Here is a 16,643-nt window from a genome sequence, read left to right as displayed (position 1 = left end):
CAAGTAAATTGAAATTGGGTGAAAAATATAGATTCGAAAAATTGCTACGATTGATTGATGGGAAATGTTAATTACGAACTCGTCGAATACTCGGACTCGCGGGGGCGTACCGTACGTCGCGTTTATGAGCAATTTATTTTCTGTCGGCCGTTGCGAATTATTATTGACGTTCGACTTGGCAAATATTGCGAGTGTGAAATTCGAAATTCAAGGATAAATTTAGATTATACTGTAATTAAATACCGTGAAACTGTGCGATTTCAAGCGTGCAACGCGCGCTACGAGCAACAGAGGTCGAGCTTCGAATATCGATTGCCAATTTTTCATTCGACGACAATTATGGCTATTTTTTTCTTCGGCTCGCTATCGAATTCAATTCCTATCAATTCCTCCTCACCCCCTTACTCCGCCCCCTCCGTCCCTCCGAACATCGTCAACTTTTCTCCGATTTAAAAGGCGCTTCGTAATAATCGCCACGTTCGAATCACTGGAACACGAACGGCGCCAAAATGAACTTTTCATTTGAACATTTGTCGGACGTTGTCAAAATTTCACCCAATAAATTTACTAGGACCTGCCCTTGCTCGCCTGCACCTGTACGGCCGTCGATGTCTCTACTGTATTGCCTCGCAAAGCTATCGGCTAAATCGTCCAGGTTTATTCGATCGTCTCGTGCGGAGTGAGATTCGCATAATTGTTGCGGCAATGCGATCGTGAGATATATTTCTAGGTACGCTTGCGCAAATTGTTTTCGGTTTTTGGAATACGGAGTATTGTCCTCGGCGCCGCTGCAGTGGAATATACGTATGTATTGATCCGTGCGAACCTCGAGAGACTCGACGCTGCTCAAACGAAGACATGCCTTCCTTGTGGTGTGATACAAACGGATCCGTCGAGTGAAATTCGTTTCTTCATCATTTTGATTTTCCCTACGGGGAAATAGACGAGTAACGTTGATATAGACGCGTTGCAACGACAGACACCTGCAATTATATCATTCGACGTGTAATTTCGGTGAACCGTCACGTTGTGACACACACATGTAACGATGTGTCGCCACTCAGAATCAGAAATGTTGGTGCGAATCTAACGTATTTACATACCCTCGTAATCTGAAAATCTCTCGTGCATCGAAACGTGATTATTTTTCAACCGTTCGCAATTATCGCGATTACCGGAAATTCGTTGATGACGATACCTGTTTATTGCACGGCAGAGACACGGACGAGTATCGGTCGCAATCCGATTCGTTTCATTTTTCTAGCTTTCGCGTTCTGCGGTTTTGAAAATTTCCTTCAATATCGCAGAACACAACAGACGAGATTCCCCCATTTCTATGGATTATAAAATGCGAAGCCTCTCATTTTCGTTAATAACATTTTATGCAGCTTATCGTTAGCTGCACGCGGCGTGCTAAATGAATTAGTGTAAAGAATTCGCTGTAGAAATTCTAAGGGCAAAGGGATCCTCGGTCGAAGCACGTTTTATCCTATCCAATTAAAGCTTCTGGGGGCTGTTTGTTTGTTTATTTGTAAGTTTGCCGTTGCGAGTAGCAGTCGCGTAATACATCCGATCGTTAACCAAGAGTATAAATATTGGGGGATGTCTCGCGATTGTGATTAAAAAATGACTTTGACTTTGTATTTGTTTGTTTTTTTTTTTTTCAAGCATCGAGTGCAGGTGAGGATTGAATCGAGTATTCAGTTTTTCGACGATTCGAGTGCTGTGATTGCCAGCGAAAACTCGATGGGCCTAAAATAAAACGTCGAAATAACGCGACGATTCAAATGGACGCTGTAGAATTTGAAAAATATACAACCGAAACCCCCGTCGAATGACAAGTGACGAGATCACTCGGTGTGAACAGAATGGCGTTCGATTCTATAATCGCAGGTGAGTTCTTTGACCGCGTCTATGATACCTATAGGGGGAAAAAAAAATTGTTCCAAACTACCTACCGTTTGATTTTTGTTTTTTTATTTTTATTTTTATTTTTTTTTATTTTTAATTTTGGTTCGGTTTCCTTTTGGTTTTTTTTTTTTCCAGCTGCAATTTTACTAGCTACCGTCCACCTCAGTTCCGCGGAATGTCAGAGTAAGTACTTACGGTCGCAAATAACCGAAGCTCATTGGAAATTGGGTGTACAATTGTTATCCGTGAAAATTAACAGACGGCATCAGTCCCAAGGAGATTGATATCCATGCTCCTTCCTATATCGTCAGCCAGCGTCAGAAAAATTAATTACATATGAATGTGACGCGAGCTCTCCGGTGCTCCTGTGAATGTGAAAATTCCGAAGATCATCGTGTACTTTTGAGGATAGTTTTGCAAATTGTTCAACTCAATTTCTGCACTCGCGTTACGTGCGACCGTTTAGAAACTATTAACATTAATTTACATGGTGTACGATAACTACTGATATCAAACCGACGTTAACAGCAAGGTCGGTCTACTGCTACGAATGCGATTCATGGACGGATCTGAGGTGTAAAGATCCTTTCAATTACACAGCGTTGCCCCGCGATCAACCACCTCTCATGACCTGCAACGGATGCTGCGTCAAGATGGTCCGCAATGCAAAGTCACGTGAGCACAGCAGTAGAACTCATCCGCATGAAAATTGAACAAAGATTCACTCAATTCCGCCGATAATCCATGCCATCCGTGTACGCCATCGATCACCCTCGATTATACTTGCATTTCTTCCTCAGATTCTTCAACTCTTAGCAGACCTAATTATCCAACACTTTGTACATCTCGTATTTGTGTATCGGAATATGAAAAACGTCCGCTTCGAGAGGGTGCCTCAGCACTTGGCTTTTGTACAAAATTTATAGCTGCACTCGTTTATTTCGTACACCCTCTCAACGACGCGTTTCATATTCATCAATTCTCGAGTGTTTCTAAATTATTTGTTTTATCGTTTTCAGCTTACGAAAATGTGCGAAGAACTTGTACGTCGCAACTGCAGATAAACTTGTTTATGGTGGACCACGTGTGCATGATGGAAAGTACCGGCACTGGTCACATGTGCTTCTGTGAGGAGGATATGTGCAATCGGGTTGGAATGTCTTCCCTACCATCCCCATTCCTCCATATCAGCCTCGTACTACCCCTTGTTACTACCTCCATCCTTCGAGGTCAAGGCTTGCTTGGTAGGTCGCTGTGATGATTATCGTCGATGAGTTATTAACCATCGCCATCGCCCGTGCTCATTTATCATCGGTCATTGCATTCATTTAGTCGACTCTTCCTCGAAACTCGTAGCCCTGCAGTGGAAAATAGAATTCAACGTAACACCTAATAAAGAGGGCTTGCTTGAAGAGGAAACGGTCCTCTAGATATGTAGAATCGAACATAGAATAGAAATAGGATCGAAAAAGTTTGAGATTTGAATAAAAATTGAACGTGTCGATCGATCCTGCCTAAGACTCGATCGGAGTCTCTTTTTTTTCGTGAATGTTTTCCAAATTTTCTTCGATCGATTGGAAAATCATTATTCTTCGATTTTTTCATTTTGTCAATTTCTCAAGTCATCTTCGTTTTTTTTGGTCTTTCATTTTTTTGTGGAATTGCATGTCATCGACCGGAGATTCAATGATTTCCAAAGAGCGACAGTTTCGAGGAATGGAGGGAATCATAACGGGATGATAATATACATACCTATCCATACGAGTTATACCTATATACATAATATGATGATACCTACGTATACTTAAAGTTATACATATTTTTCAAATCAGAGTCTGCAAAATTAATAGCGCTGTTCGTTGATACTCCTATTGTCAGACTAACGTTATTACATGTTAATATCATAATCCTCGATTGATATTCGGCAGAAAAGCAGAAGAAAAAAATAAGTCAGAAGTATAACGATCTCGGTAGTCGCCAGCTCAACATTCGACATATCAATTATCGATGTGTTTTTTTGATACGTTTTGCTCGTGTTGAAATATTTATAAAGAACAATACCGTATCGTCACGTCGATTATAATAGTACGCCACCCATAAAGTTATCGTGTTATCGACGTTGTCGCGCTATTATCTTCCATTCGAGGTTGAATTCAGATCGAGGGATAAGATCGTCCAATTTACCGCGGATAATCAAAAGATGGAAATCGATTGCAAAACTTACACCTACACGTCAAACGAACCGATATGCCATATTTATCTATCATAGAATGTGTACTCCGCATCGGTCTAATTGTAAGCAAGTTCTTATATTTACACACCTTCACCTATTCCTATAGGCTTTATTGAAACGATAGAAGCACGGATTTTTTTCGGGGAAACGAGATGAAAGAATAAATTAAAACAGAAAGAATGAGAAAAATTCCCGATAGCGCATGCAGCAGCACTGATAATTACTTTACGTATGTACGGTATATTCGATTAATCGGTTACGTACCTAATCCTACACCAATATTAACTACACGTTGTCATCACTGAAATTTGGGCAATCATTGATACCGTAGTCGAAGCTTGTAGCACCGACGCTTCTGAATCCATGAATCGGCGACTTGCTTGAGAAAAATTTTAACGAAAGAGAAGAGATATTATTGAAAGTTCTCGTCACCTGTCAGTAATCAAACGAACGAATTAATTTTCTCAGACAAGTAGTAAGAACATCCAACTAATTCCCACCCTCAAAAAAAGGATCGAGTAAGCACTACGTGGGCCTTCAGATTATAAATTGTCTTTGATGGATGATCAGAGTAAATATAAGAGAGCGACAACACTATATTGTTAGACAGAGTCTAAAAATGACCGTATAAACTGAACGCCCATTTCCTCACAGAAAGGCTTGAATATACCAATCGAGCCTTTTGCCAAATTGATTTCGCAACTTGAAGCAAAGAAGGAATGAAAAGTTGAGCGAGGTTTTTATGGCAAGCCATGCAGCTCGTGTCGTGTCATTTGTTCATTATAGCACGCGCGACTGCGAGGTCGTACAATAATTAATGATATTCGTTGTTATTGTAATTAATATCACTATTGTTGTTATTATTATGTTATTATCAGTATTATTATCATCATCATCATCATTATCATTGCATATGCCTGGACGAATATCTAAATCGATGCATCGCACTATAAACGGTCCCAAGAGTTCTTCAGACTGTCCTGCATTAAGGACTCGTGTGATAAATATAATTATTAACCGTTCAGATGGATGTGGGTACACACATTCATATGGAGAAGACATATCATCGATGTTTCAATTTGAGTATCACAATTACGTTGTATGACGAGATAATTGAGGGGGCTGGCGCGAAAAAAGAATCGATGCATTTTTCAACGTCATTTGGAAGTAGCGTTTCTCTGAAAAACCGCGCGTTCTCTGTCTCCGAAAAACAAACTTTTAGCAATATCATGAATTTTATCACTCTAATAAAAGTAAATGAAAAAATAACTCCTGCCCCGCTCCCATTGGGAACGACTATTTTATATGGTTGTGTTAGAACTGGCCTCGCAGTCGAATAACAGCCACTTTTAGTTAATGTACTTATACTCAACATGCGAAAACCCGAGCGAATTGAATCGTCGGTAGTGATTACATTATTGTATCACAGTAGTGATTATTGTATTATTGCTCTCGTTGTTTCATTTTCTATGCATTATAGCGTATGAATATCCACTGTTTTTCATCCATAAATTGTCATGAAAATTACACGTGTATGCCTGTACAAGTACAATTACTGAATTATGTACGTAAAATTTCATCTTCGATTCTAGATGTGTCATTACAAATGCCGTGCGTGTTTTGCCCTCATGATAATTCTGACCACTTGAAAAATAAGTTGTCTTTCTGAGGCATTGAAAGAAATATTTTTAGTAAGAAGAAAAAAATACGAAACTTTTGAAAACTGTTCTCATCTCATAAAGATTGACAGACACATGTAATCATGATCTCCGACGTACGTCCCCGAGTGAATATTGAAAAAAATTCGGTCTCTACTGGGATATCAAGCCGCTGAGTTATATGCAGCCTTATTGTTATTGTATAATTTTTATTGATGTCAACTCGATTGTAAACGACAACGGTTGAATGAGAGGATTACGTACATTGCCGAAAATTACCATTTTCAATTTTTCGTGAATATTATATTTGAATGTACTAATTATTCTTCCGTTGCGTTTGATGCTGACAACGTAAACGAATTGATCGAATCATCGTTGAATATTTCCTTGCACTTTTAGGTATACCTCTACTTGAAGCTATTGCCTGCGTATGTGGGAAAATTAGCTCAAAATGTGTAAATAAAATAAATTGTTATTACGAGATGATTGAAGAATTCCCATTCGGAATATAAGCGTTGACTGAGTATTTGTAATCTCCGGTCAACGGTATAAGTTCAATATATTTATGGCATAAGTATGCCACGTACGATACGTTGGCGCATGAGGATAAGAAATCTTTTACTAATTGCGCTAATGCAAAATCGCGTTTTTTCCTTGTAAAAAATTTAAAAAAAATATATGCTAATAAGATAGACATAGTACCTATATCGAAGGTTGAATAAATTAATTGTCCCATCCTTCTACAGAGAATTCCATTACGTCAAATATGCAGGGGATGAAAAAAATAAGAATAATGTGTAACTGTAAGCATAGATATATTGCTGTAAGTATATTAATGATAATTCGAAATTTCCGATTCATTCCTTTTCTTGAGAAAAACATCGGATAATATAGTGCAGTACGTGCGTGATTTTATGAACCAACCATCATTACAAGATTTTTCCTAATCTTTTTCCGATTTTTTAACTAATTTTTGAATTAGCGCATCTTTCCAAGGCCCTGAAGGCTTCTTATGATATGCAAACAAAGGTACACCATACCAGATTTATTCCCAATTTGTTTTTAATTTTTTCTGATTTTTTAAATTATTTTCGATTTGTGCCGCCCCTGGGTGGGTAGTGGGCCCCTGAAATTCTTGATAGGGCCCTATTTTTAGGCCGCGCCCCTGAAGGGTCTCGTGACCATACAGCTAGCGTCATGTGAAGGAATTTTCGCAAACTAAAACTCAGGCAGTTCACATTGACTCGATCATTACTCACTTACCCCAAATTTACCCTATCTTATCGTTGACGATCTTACTATGTCTGTTTCTACACCATTTCTCATTCAATTATAGGATATAGGCTTACAGTTTTCTCTAGGTACTATTTGCTCCAAGATTTCTTCCCATTTTGCCTGTCAAACGACACTATTCATTGATATTATTAGATTGATGCACGAATCGAGTTTGTTATCTTCAAAACTGGGTATTTAATTTTTCGGGGCGTTTACATTTATTTTTTGATGAGGCTATACATTCTGTATCAAGGAAAGTTATCCTGTAAGGAGAGTAAGCAAGGAAAGAAATATCAATTTATTTACGCTGTTGATGCGCTTAGCTCAATAAATATTTCGAGTAGATTTTTTTTTTCTATAGAAGCTGTGCAGGTAGTCGAGAGATCTATTACTGTCTGAGATTGTGGGTGGAAAATAACATTAAAAGTTCTCCTCGCAATTCCTGTCTTTCGTTTCCTTAAAAATGTTGAACTTGTTTATCAAATCTTCGATGGATATCTCTCCGTGGACTTTGTTGTCTCTCGTTCTGACATTTGCCGTACCAGCACTGCGCTCCTTCTCTCCAACCACTGGGAAAAGATGTAATCGATCAGGATTTATATTCAAGATTCATCCTCACAGCGTAAAAATTTTCTCAATCAACGCTCACCGAGAATAAAATTAAACTGATCCAGTTGAGCGTTACGGATTTTCTTGTTCATCATATTACCAGCGTCAACATCCACTTCCACCATGAACCCAGCCTCCCACAGTTGCTGCTTCACTTTAAATGCATAATCATCGAATTGTTGACTCACTGGAATTACCATCACCTGGCGAGGTGACAACCAGAATGGCCATTTGCCTGCATAGGATTCAGTTAAAATTGCTATCATACGTTCTACAGAACCCAGTATTGCTCTATGAATTATGACAGGTCGCGTCTTCTCTCCTGATTCACTGTAAATAATAAAAAAGAAAAAAAAACCATCCAGCATTAAAGTATTCTGCAGTGGATTGAACAGGAATTAAAAAAAAATCGTTTCAGGGGTATTCTAAAACTCACTTGATATAGGATAAATTGAAACGAATGGGGAGTTGGAAATCGAGCTGGATAGTTGCGCATTGATGAGATCGCTTGAGCGCATCCATGATAGTAATATCGATTTTAGGACCGTAGAAGGCTCCGTCTTCTGGGTTGATTCTCCAGGGTTGTCCAAAGGCATCGAGGCTGTCGGCAAGTGCCTTTTCTGCCTGATCCCAGACAGCGAGCTCTCCCATGTATTTCTCAGGTCTGGTAGACAAGCACAAATTGAAAGTAAACCCGAATACTCCGTAAACATGTTTCAGGAAGTCTAGAGCCCCTGAGACTTCAGCCCCGATCTGCTGAATGGTGCAAAATACATGAGCATCATCCTGCTGGAATCTCCTCACCCTGATAAGTCCAGTGAGGGCACCCGATAGCTCATTACGATGTAGAACACCAAAATCGGCCATCCTAAGGGGCAGCTCTCTCCAGGGTCTCGGTCGTGTGTCAAAGATCATGCAGTGTCCGGGACAATTCATTGGTTTCAGCGCGTAAACCTCCTTCTCAACATCGAAAGAGAACATGTTTTCTGCATAGTGGGCCCAGTGACCCGATGTCTGCCACAGTTTGACGTTGTAAATATTAGGAGTTACTACCTCCTGGAAACCACGTTTCCTATACTCGGAGCGAATGAACTCTATAAGGGTATTGTATATGTGTGCTCCACGAGGCTGAAAGAAGCAGGAGCCAGGCGATAGCTCGTGGAAGAAAAAAAGCTCTTGCTCCCTACCAAGCTTTCTGTGATCCCTTTTGGCAGCTTCTTCTTGGAACTTTTCCCACTCTTTCAACTGTTTACTATCCGGGAAGCTAATCCCATAAATTCTCTGGAGAGTTTCGGCCTGTGAATTTCCTTCCCAATAGGTTGACGAGTTCTTGGTGACTTTCATTGCCTTGATTTTTCCAGTATGCTTTACATGCGGTCCTCTGCAGAGATCTATCAGGGAACCACAGCGATAAACCGTGGTAGTTGGCGTTTTCACCTTCTCATTGAGTATGCGAACTTTGAATTCATTGTACTTGAACATCTCGAGTAAATCTTCCTTGCGCATTTCTAATCTTTCGAATTTCTGCTTCTCTTTCACTATGCCCTTCACCTGTTTTTATCATTAGCATTGTAATTCTTTATTATCTATTTTTTTCTACTTTCTTGTTTCGCTATTATTTTGAACATTTTTCTACTCACCAAGCTTTCCAGGTGAGGAAAATCTTGATTTGAAATCCCTTTGTCTCCGAGGTACATGTCGTAATAAAATCCGCTTTCTATCGGAGGCCCGTAACACAGACATCCGGAATAGACACGCTCCATAGCCTCACCTAGAACATGAGCGGAGGAATGCCAAAAGACTGTTTGTCCCTCAGGATCGTCAAACTTGAGCAGCTGGAGTTTGCAGTCTCCTTCCAAGGGTCGATCGAGGTCCCAGAGGTTACCGTTGACTTTAGCAATTACCGTGTTGTCCGCCAACCCGGAACTTATCCCCTTAGCTACTTCATAAGGAGTAGTGCGCCAAGCTTGCGCGTCAATTGCTTTCCCATCGGGTAGTGTGACCTGGATGTTGAAGGGTGTCTTTGCTGCTATTTCTGCGTCATACTCAGCCTTGAGTTTGTCGAATAAGACTTGACGTTCCTGAAGAAAATTTGCTCAAGTATCGACTGTTTCTCTTAGGTGAAAAAAGAAACGTCCAAACTTTTTACCTGGATATAAGACGGCCAGGGCTTTGCCTCCGAAACAGCGAATGCCTCTTGTGGAGCTTTTTTGTTCTTAACAGACGTCATTTTTGTCTAAAAGATAAATTTTGGTCTAAGACTTGTGCACAGGATAGGGGGAACATAAAGGTTATATCAGCCTATCGATTTTCCAGCATTTTAAAAATTGTGACGATATGATCCTTGGTCATTACGTTAGATTATCCGCAGAAGAGAGAAATTTTTGTATCAATACAGTTATTTTGCATGAACGAGGTAAATAATCATCTATCGTAACCAACCCTGGCATATGTCCGGACGTAACCGTGAAACGGCACAAGTCTCTGACCACGTGAAGCTATGCCGACGATCATGTTTAAATTAACAATACGATTATGTGTAGTTAATTTAAGTGTTATAACTTGCGTGATCGTGCCTTTTTGTCATTCAAATCGACGTCTTGCAACCCTGATGCCACGCTGTCGCCCATCTTGCCGCAGTTCGAACTTGTCCGTTTGAGGTGCGATTTTATGCTGAGACTTGACGCACATTTTTAGCGTCAAATGTAGTCACCTGGTATTATTATGACGGAAGCGCCATCGAGATTAATTGCAGCGCTAGATTTATCTCGGTAGTAATATCGTTGTTAGTTAATGACATTTCAATATTGAAATTTGAAGAAAGAAGTTATGTACATGCAGAGATATTGAATTCGAGGAGAAAGTAGTATGGAAGGAATTTATTGCCTAAGCATGATGGGTTTCATTACATGCGCTCTGCAAGGAGAAGATAAATGAATAAATTACACATTCTGACCGAAAATGACATTGACTATTATTTATTTCCAATGAAACTCAACTTTTGGAGGTTGCGACGCTAGACTTCGACGCTATGATTATTCTCAATAAGAGATTAAAAATAGATTCTTTGAATTTACCCTGATCTGAGGGGTTACCAGCCAATGTCAATTGCGAGTAGAGCCACACACGTCAAGGTGAACGAAAAAGACCATCGAAGTGCCAACAGATACAAGCCAGCTTCATCATCCCAAATACGTTCCCGTATTTCTCCTAATTATTTTCCATAATTTGCGATTTATTTCCAATATTTGATTAAATTATTCAATTGGACGCCATCTTCCCCGCCGAAGAAGTGACAACTAGCGCCGAGAAGTCTAACACCGGCTCGCGGAACTCGCGTGAACTAAAATTCCAAGTTTCTTGCCCCTTGACTCGACGAGACCCGCTTTACAGCGATGTAGGTTCGTGTAATGCGGGTGCATCTATCATCAGGCGCTTTGAACGCCCGACCGCATATAATGCGAAAGGGCATTTCGCTAAGCGCCTTGAGGAACTAGGAAAGATGCGGTGATTGAATAGTGAATGAGACAATAGGAAAGATGAGAAAAACGATGTGGGAAAAATCTAAAAATACACTTGAGGTAGTGTCACTCCACCAACATATGAGATTCCGATGTGTGCAGTTACTTAATTTGACAATTAGCGAAGGTTAGATTTTTCAGAATTGAGCATGCCGTGCGCTTTATTTATATGAACGACGCTGAGGTTAAGCCACTGACAGTGTCTAAATGGTGCTTATTTATTCCATTTTTATTTGTTTTGGCAGTGAATATCATCATTTCGGAGTACGAGAATCGAAGTGCATCCTCAAGAGCAGAGGGGCTGTACTGACAGCTAGAAAATTGGATTCGATCTAGAGAAGTGCCTTATCATACTTGGTTGTTTATTGTAATGAATACTGGAAGAGTTGATCACTGCTATTCGTTACATTCTTTCAGGTTTAACTGTATTTGTCCCAGGGGACAATGCAAAGCCGGAACAACAAAGTCCTTGCAATATGTGTCAGATGTTATTATGACATCTCTATGTACCTTGGGGGACAGTCAGTGCAGATGTTTCGCCAGGCAAGGTCTAGCTGCCCAACCCAAGCATGTTGTTGCCCTGCTTTTGGAAACGACACAGAGAGTTTGAGAAAAAGAAATCATACTTCCTAGTACATGCATCATTTCAAGAACTGCAGTCATTCCACAACCCATGAAAGCCCTATTTTTGAACCCCACTTAAAGTTCGAGATATGCCATAGGTTGTGAATAATATTGGAAATATTTCTTTTCTTCCTGAGGATATGAAATGCAAATCAGCTGGAGACTCGGGATCCTATACAAGAAGAATTATAACTACAGGACCCGAAATGCGTGCATCAACTTTCGTAGATCTCATAACAGCTCAGTGCCTATCAAGCATACTATTATGCCAGTCAACGCATTTCAAATTATTTTCAAATTTTCGATCGATTCATAGGCGATAACTCGATCAATTTCATAGATGGAATTATTTTGCTTGCAGATTCGGATTCCTGAGATCAAAATACGTGAGGATAGCGTAAGGCACCCTTCAAAAAAAATCTGTGCTTTCATCTCAGATTTTGAGAAAATTCCAAGGCTATAGGCTTGCTGTTTTTTTCGGCAAAAACGTGGAGTATCCCCCAGAATAATTCCAGGACGCTTTTCCTACGTAAAATTGCGTGATGAACACAACGCCGTCATTTGAATTGAGCTGGCATTGAATCCCAACGAGATATCCTCAATTTTTCACTTTTTCAATCGATTAATTGGCGATAACTCGATCAATTTCATAGATGGAATTATTTTGCTTGCAGATTCGGATTCCTGAGATCAAAATACACAAGGATAGCGTGAGGAGCCCTCCAGAAAAAAATCTGTGCTTTCATCTCAGATTTTGAGAAAATTCCAAGGCTATAGGCTTACTGTTTTTTTCGACAAAAACGTGGAGTATCCCCCAGAATAATTCCAGGACGCTTTTCCTACGTAAAATTGCGTAATGAACACAACGCCGTCGTTTGAATTGAGCTGGCATGGAATCCCAACGAGATATCCTCAATTTTTCACTTTTTCAATCGATTAATTGGCGATAACTCGATCAATTTCATAGATGGAATTATTTTGCTTGCAGATTCGGATTCCTGAGATCAAAATACACAAGGATAGCGTGAGGAGCCCTCCAGAAAAAAATCTGTGCTTTCATCTCAGATTTTGAGAAAATTCCAAGGCTATAGGCTTACTGTTTTTTTCGACAAAAACGTGGAGTATCCCCCAGAATAATTCCAGGACGCTTTTCCTACGTAAAATTGCGTGATGAACACAACGCCGTCGTTTGAATTGAGCTGGCATGGAATCCCAACGAGATATCCTCAATTTTTCACTTTTTCAATCGATTAATTGGCGATAACTCGATCAATTTTATAGATGGAATTATTTTGCTTGCAGATTCGGATTCCTGAGATCAAAATACACAAGGATAGCGTGAGGCACCCTTCAAAAAAAAATCTGTGCTTTCATCTCAGATTTTGAGAAAATTCCAAAGCTATAGGCTCGCTGTTTTTTTCGACAAAAACGTGGAGTATCCCCCAGAATGATTCCAGGACGCTTTTCCTACGTGAAATTGCGTGATGAACACAACGCCGTCGTTTGAATTGAGCTGGCATGGAATCCCAACGAGATATCCTCAATTTTTCACTTTTTCAATCGATTAATTGGCGATAACTCGATCAATTTCATAGATGGAATTATTCTGCTTGCAGATTCGGATTCCAGAGATCGAATTACGTGCAACCAGCGTGATAAAGCCTTTAGGAAAAATCCGTTGTGAGAGAACATGCGTTATTCTATTCAATAAATTCATGTAATATTTCCAATAACGTGTTAGAATTCATTTTCAATCCTCACTCAAAAGCCCCCGCAAATCGACAGTTTATTAATTAGTTATTATTTATCCGTGTTATTGAATTAACACAAAATGTGGCGAAAATTAATATTTATAAAGGTTTAACCGCTCGTGAAAAGAAAACGAATTCGCAACTAATACCAAAGTGACAGTTTAATATACGTTTGGGTGTGCGAATAACCTCTGCCGTATTCGTCTCAACGGTGAATACATCAGTAAAGAAATGTTTTATTTATCAATTTACTGGATTTATACAATATTTAATGATAAACCATGGTGTAATTTCATATTTCCTTAAATTCTGTGCAGAGAGTCTCGCAATAAAGTCGTAAGAAGTCTTGGTCGTGAGGTTCGACGCGGGGCAAAATCGTAGATATGGCTGATTTTCGAGTCGCCGGGGCGAAAATTGGACGTCGAAAAATGAATTTTGGTATTAGGAGAATATGATGAGCAAGGAGCCAGGGAATCAGGAGACTATACGCAAACGTTAGTAACTCGTCGAAAAAAAAAAAAAAGACGGGCGAAGCGTCCCATTGGTTGCTCGGCGCCATCATGCTTTTTGGCGCCTGGAACCAATAGGAAGCCGCGAAAAAGCTCGGAGCAAACTCGTCTCCTATTTCGACGAGTTACTAACGTTTGCGCATCATCCCCCAATTTCAAAATGGACCCCGCCGCCGGATTGAACATGAATCAAATTGGCAGAGCAGATGTTAATTTAAACGGGTTAATTAATAGTATATTCGGACGAATAAAGATTTTTTATACAGCAGTGCATTGAGTGAGTCTTGCGAAATTGTTCAGCATATGAATTAATAATTGATTTGTTTTCAGGAATAGTTTGAAAATCAACGGTATGGCACTGCGAGTATATCACGTTATTTTGCGAATGCTCAACCTATACTCTAACGATTGTATGACAGCTCCCAGGCGATTGCACCAGATGAGATTCCTATGCGTGCTGACACTCAATTATACAATTAGTAAAGGTATGATCTTCTAACATCCAGCATGTGGTGTGCTTCATTTGTATAAACGACATTGAGGTTGAGTCGGTGACAGTTTCTGCATAGTGCTTATTTAGTTCATTTTTACTTGTTTCGGCAGTGAATACTACTGGAAGTAAATGTCACCATTTCGGAGTAAAAGAATCAAAGTGCTACCTCAAGAGCAGAGGGGCTAGACTGACAGCTAGAACATTGGATTCAATCTAGAGAAAAGTCTTATCATACTTGGTTGGTTTTGAAATGAATACCGGAAGAGATGATCACTGCTATTCGTTTCATTCTTCCAGGTCGAACTGTATTTTTCCCAGAGGAGAATGAAAAGCTGAAACGACGGAGTCCTTGCGGTATACGTCAGATGTTATTATTACACCCCTGTGTACCTTGGCAAAAAGTCAGTGCCAGTGTGTCGCTGGGCAAGGTACAGCTGCCCACCGCAAGCATGTTGTTGCTCTGCTTTTGGAAACGACACAGAGAGTTTGAGGAAGAGGAGATACATGTATCATTTCAAGAACCGCAGTCATTCCACAACCCATGGTAGCCCTATTTTTAAACCCCTCTTGAAGTTCGAGATATGCCATTGGTTAGAAATAATATTGGAAATATTTCTTTTCTTCCTGAGGTTATGGAATGCAAATCAGTTGGAAAAACTTGGAGGCCTATACAAGAAGAATTATAACCACGGGATCCAAAATGCGTGCATCAACTTGCATAGATCTTATAACTTTCAAGCATACTATTATGTCGGTCAACGCATTTCAAATTATTTTCAAATTTTCGATCAAATAATTAGCAATAACTCGATCAATTTCATAGATGAAATTATTCTGCTTGCAGATTCGGATTCCTGAGATCAAAATACATCAGAATAGCATGAGGAGCCCTTCGAAAAAAATCGGAATCTTCATCTCAGATATTGAGAAAATCCCAAGGCTGTAGGCTTACTGTTTTTTTCGGCAAAGAAGTGAAAGATTGCCCAGAATAATTCCAGGACGCTTTTTTCACATCAAAGAGGGTATCGAACACGAACCCGTCAATCAAATGGAGCCAGCATTGAATCCCATTGAGATATTCTTGATTTTTCACTTTTTCAATCGATTAATTGGCGATAACTCGATCAATTTCATAGATGGAATTATTTTGCTTGCAGATTCGGATTCCTGAGATCAAAATATATGAGGATAGCGTAAGGCACCCTTCAAAAAAAAATCTGTGCTTTCATCTCAGATTTTGAGAAAATTTCAAGGCTATAGGCTTACTGTTTTTTTCGACAAAAACGTGGAGTATCCCCCAGAATGATTCCAGGACGCTTTTCCTACGTAAAATTGCGTGATGAACAAAACGCCGTCGTTTGAATTGAGCTGGCAATGAATCCCAACAAGATATCCTCAATTTTTCACTGTTTCAATCGATTAATTGGCGATAACTCGATCAATTTCATAGATGGAATTATTTTGCTTGCAGATTCGGATTCCTGAGACCAAAATACATGAGCATAGCATGAGGAGCCCTCAAAAAAAAAATCTGTGCTCTCATCTCAGATTTTGAGAAAATTCCAAAGCTATAGGCTCACTGTTTTTTTCGACAAAAACGTGGAGTATCCCCCAGAATGATTCCAGGACGCTTTTCCTACGTGAAATTGCGTGATGAACACAACGCCGTCGTTTGAATTGAGCTGGCATTGAATCCCAACAAGATATCCTCAATTTTTCACTTTTTCAATCGATTAATTGGCGATAACTCGATCAATTTTATAGATGGAATTATTTTGCTTGCAGATTCGGATTCCTGAGACCAAAATACATAAGGATAGCATGAGGAGCCCTCAAAAAAAAAATCTGTGCTCTCATCTCAGATTTTGAGAAAATTCCAAGGCTATAGGCTTACTTTTTTTTTCGACAAAAACGTGGAGTATCCCCCAGAATGATTCCAGGACGCTTTTCCTACGTAAAATTGCGTGATGAACACAACGCCGTCGTTTGAATTGAGCTGGCATTGAATCCCAACAAGATATCCTCAATTTTTCACTTTTTCAATCGATTAATTGGCGAT

At 39.7% G+C, this 16,643-nt stretch overlaps 3 protein-coding genes across 5 annotated transcripts; 2 read left to right on the top strand and 1 right to left on the bottom strand.

The window, feature by feature from the left end:
• Nucleotides 1-242: 242 nt before the first annotated feature.
• LOC105689714 (protein quiver) lies at nt 243-6,507 on the top strand. Its single transcript, XM_048658252.1, is given in 5 exon segments — nt 243-1,893; nt 2,047-2,094; nt 2,440-2,586; nt 2,931-3,141; nt 3,143-6,507. Coding segments are annotated over 5 exon segments (474 nt in total). The 5' UTR covers nt 243-1,868; the 3' UTR covers nt 3,186-6,507.
• A 741-nt stretch (nt 6,508-7,248) lies between these two features.
• On the bottom strand, nt 7,249-10,651 carry LOC105689752 (threonine--tRNA ligase 1, cytoplasmic). Of its 2 annotated transcripts, none has more exons than XM_012407019.4 (6): nt 10,263-10,651; nt 9,836-9,922; nt 9,327-9,767; nt 8,123-9,237; nt 7,727-8,016; nt 7,249-7,646 (listed from the first exon to the last, which is right to left on the bottom strand). In XM_012407019.4, exons 1-6 carry the CDS (start codon nt 10,314-10,316, stop codon nt 7,498-7,500), a joined length of 2,136 nt encoding a protein of 711 aa, XP_012262442.2. In that variant the 5' UTR covers nt 10,317-10,651; the 3' UTR covers nt 7,249-7,497. The 2 variants fall into 2 exon arrangements, with proteins under 2 accessions (XP_012262442.2, XP_012262441.2); XM_012407018.4 differs by having other exon boundaries at nt 10,129-10,263.
• Nucleotides 10,652-14,847: 4,196 nt separating this feature from the next.
• LOC125501629 lies at nt 14,848-15,782 on the top strand. Of its 2 annotated transcripts, XM_048657872.1 has the most exons (3): nt 14,848-15,128; nt 15,214-15,334; nt 15,429-15,782. In XM_048657872.1, the coding sequence occupies exons 1-3, from the start codon at nt 14,851-14,853 to the stop codon at nt 15,528-15,530; spliced, it is 501 nt and encodes a 166-aa protein (XP_048513829.1). In that variant the 5' UTR covers nt 14,848-14,850; the 3' UTR covers nt 15,531-15,782. The 2 variants fall into 2 exon arrangements, with proteins under 2 accessions (XP_048513829.1, XP_048513828.1); XM_048657871.1 differs by having other exon boundaries at nt 15,214-15,782.
• The last annotated feature ends 861 nt before the right edge of the window (nt 15,783-16,643 follow it).

Source organism: Athalia rosae, chromosome 7, assembly GCF_917208135.1.
Source record: "Athalia rosae chromosome 7, iyAthRosa1.1, whole genome shotgun sequence".
NCBI classification, from domain to species: domain Eukaryota; kingdom Metazoa; phylum Arthropoda; class Insecta; order Hymenoptera; family Athaliidae; genus Athalia; species Athalia rosae.
This window is presented reverse-complemented; position numbering and strand designations above follow the sequence as displayed.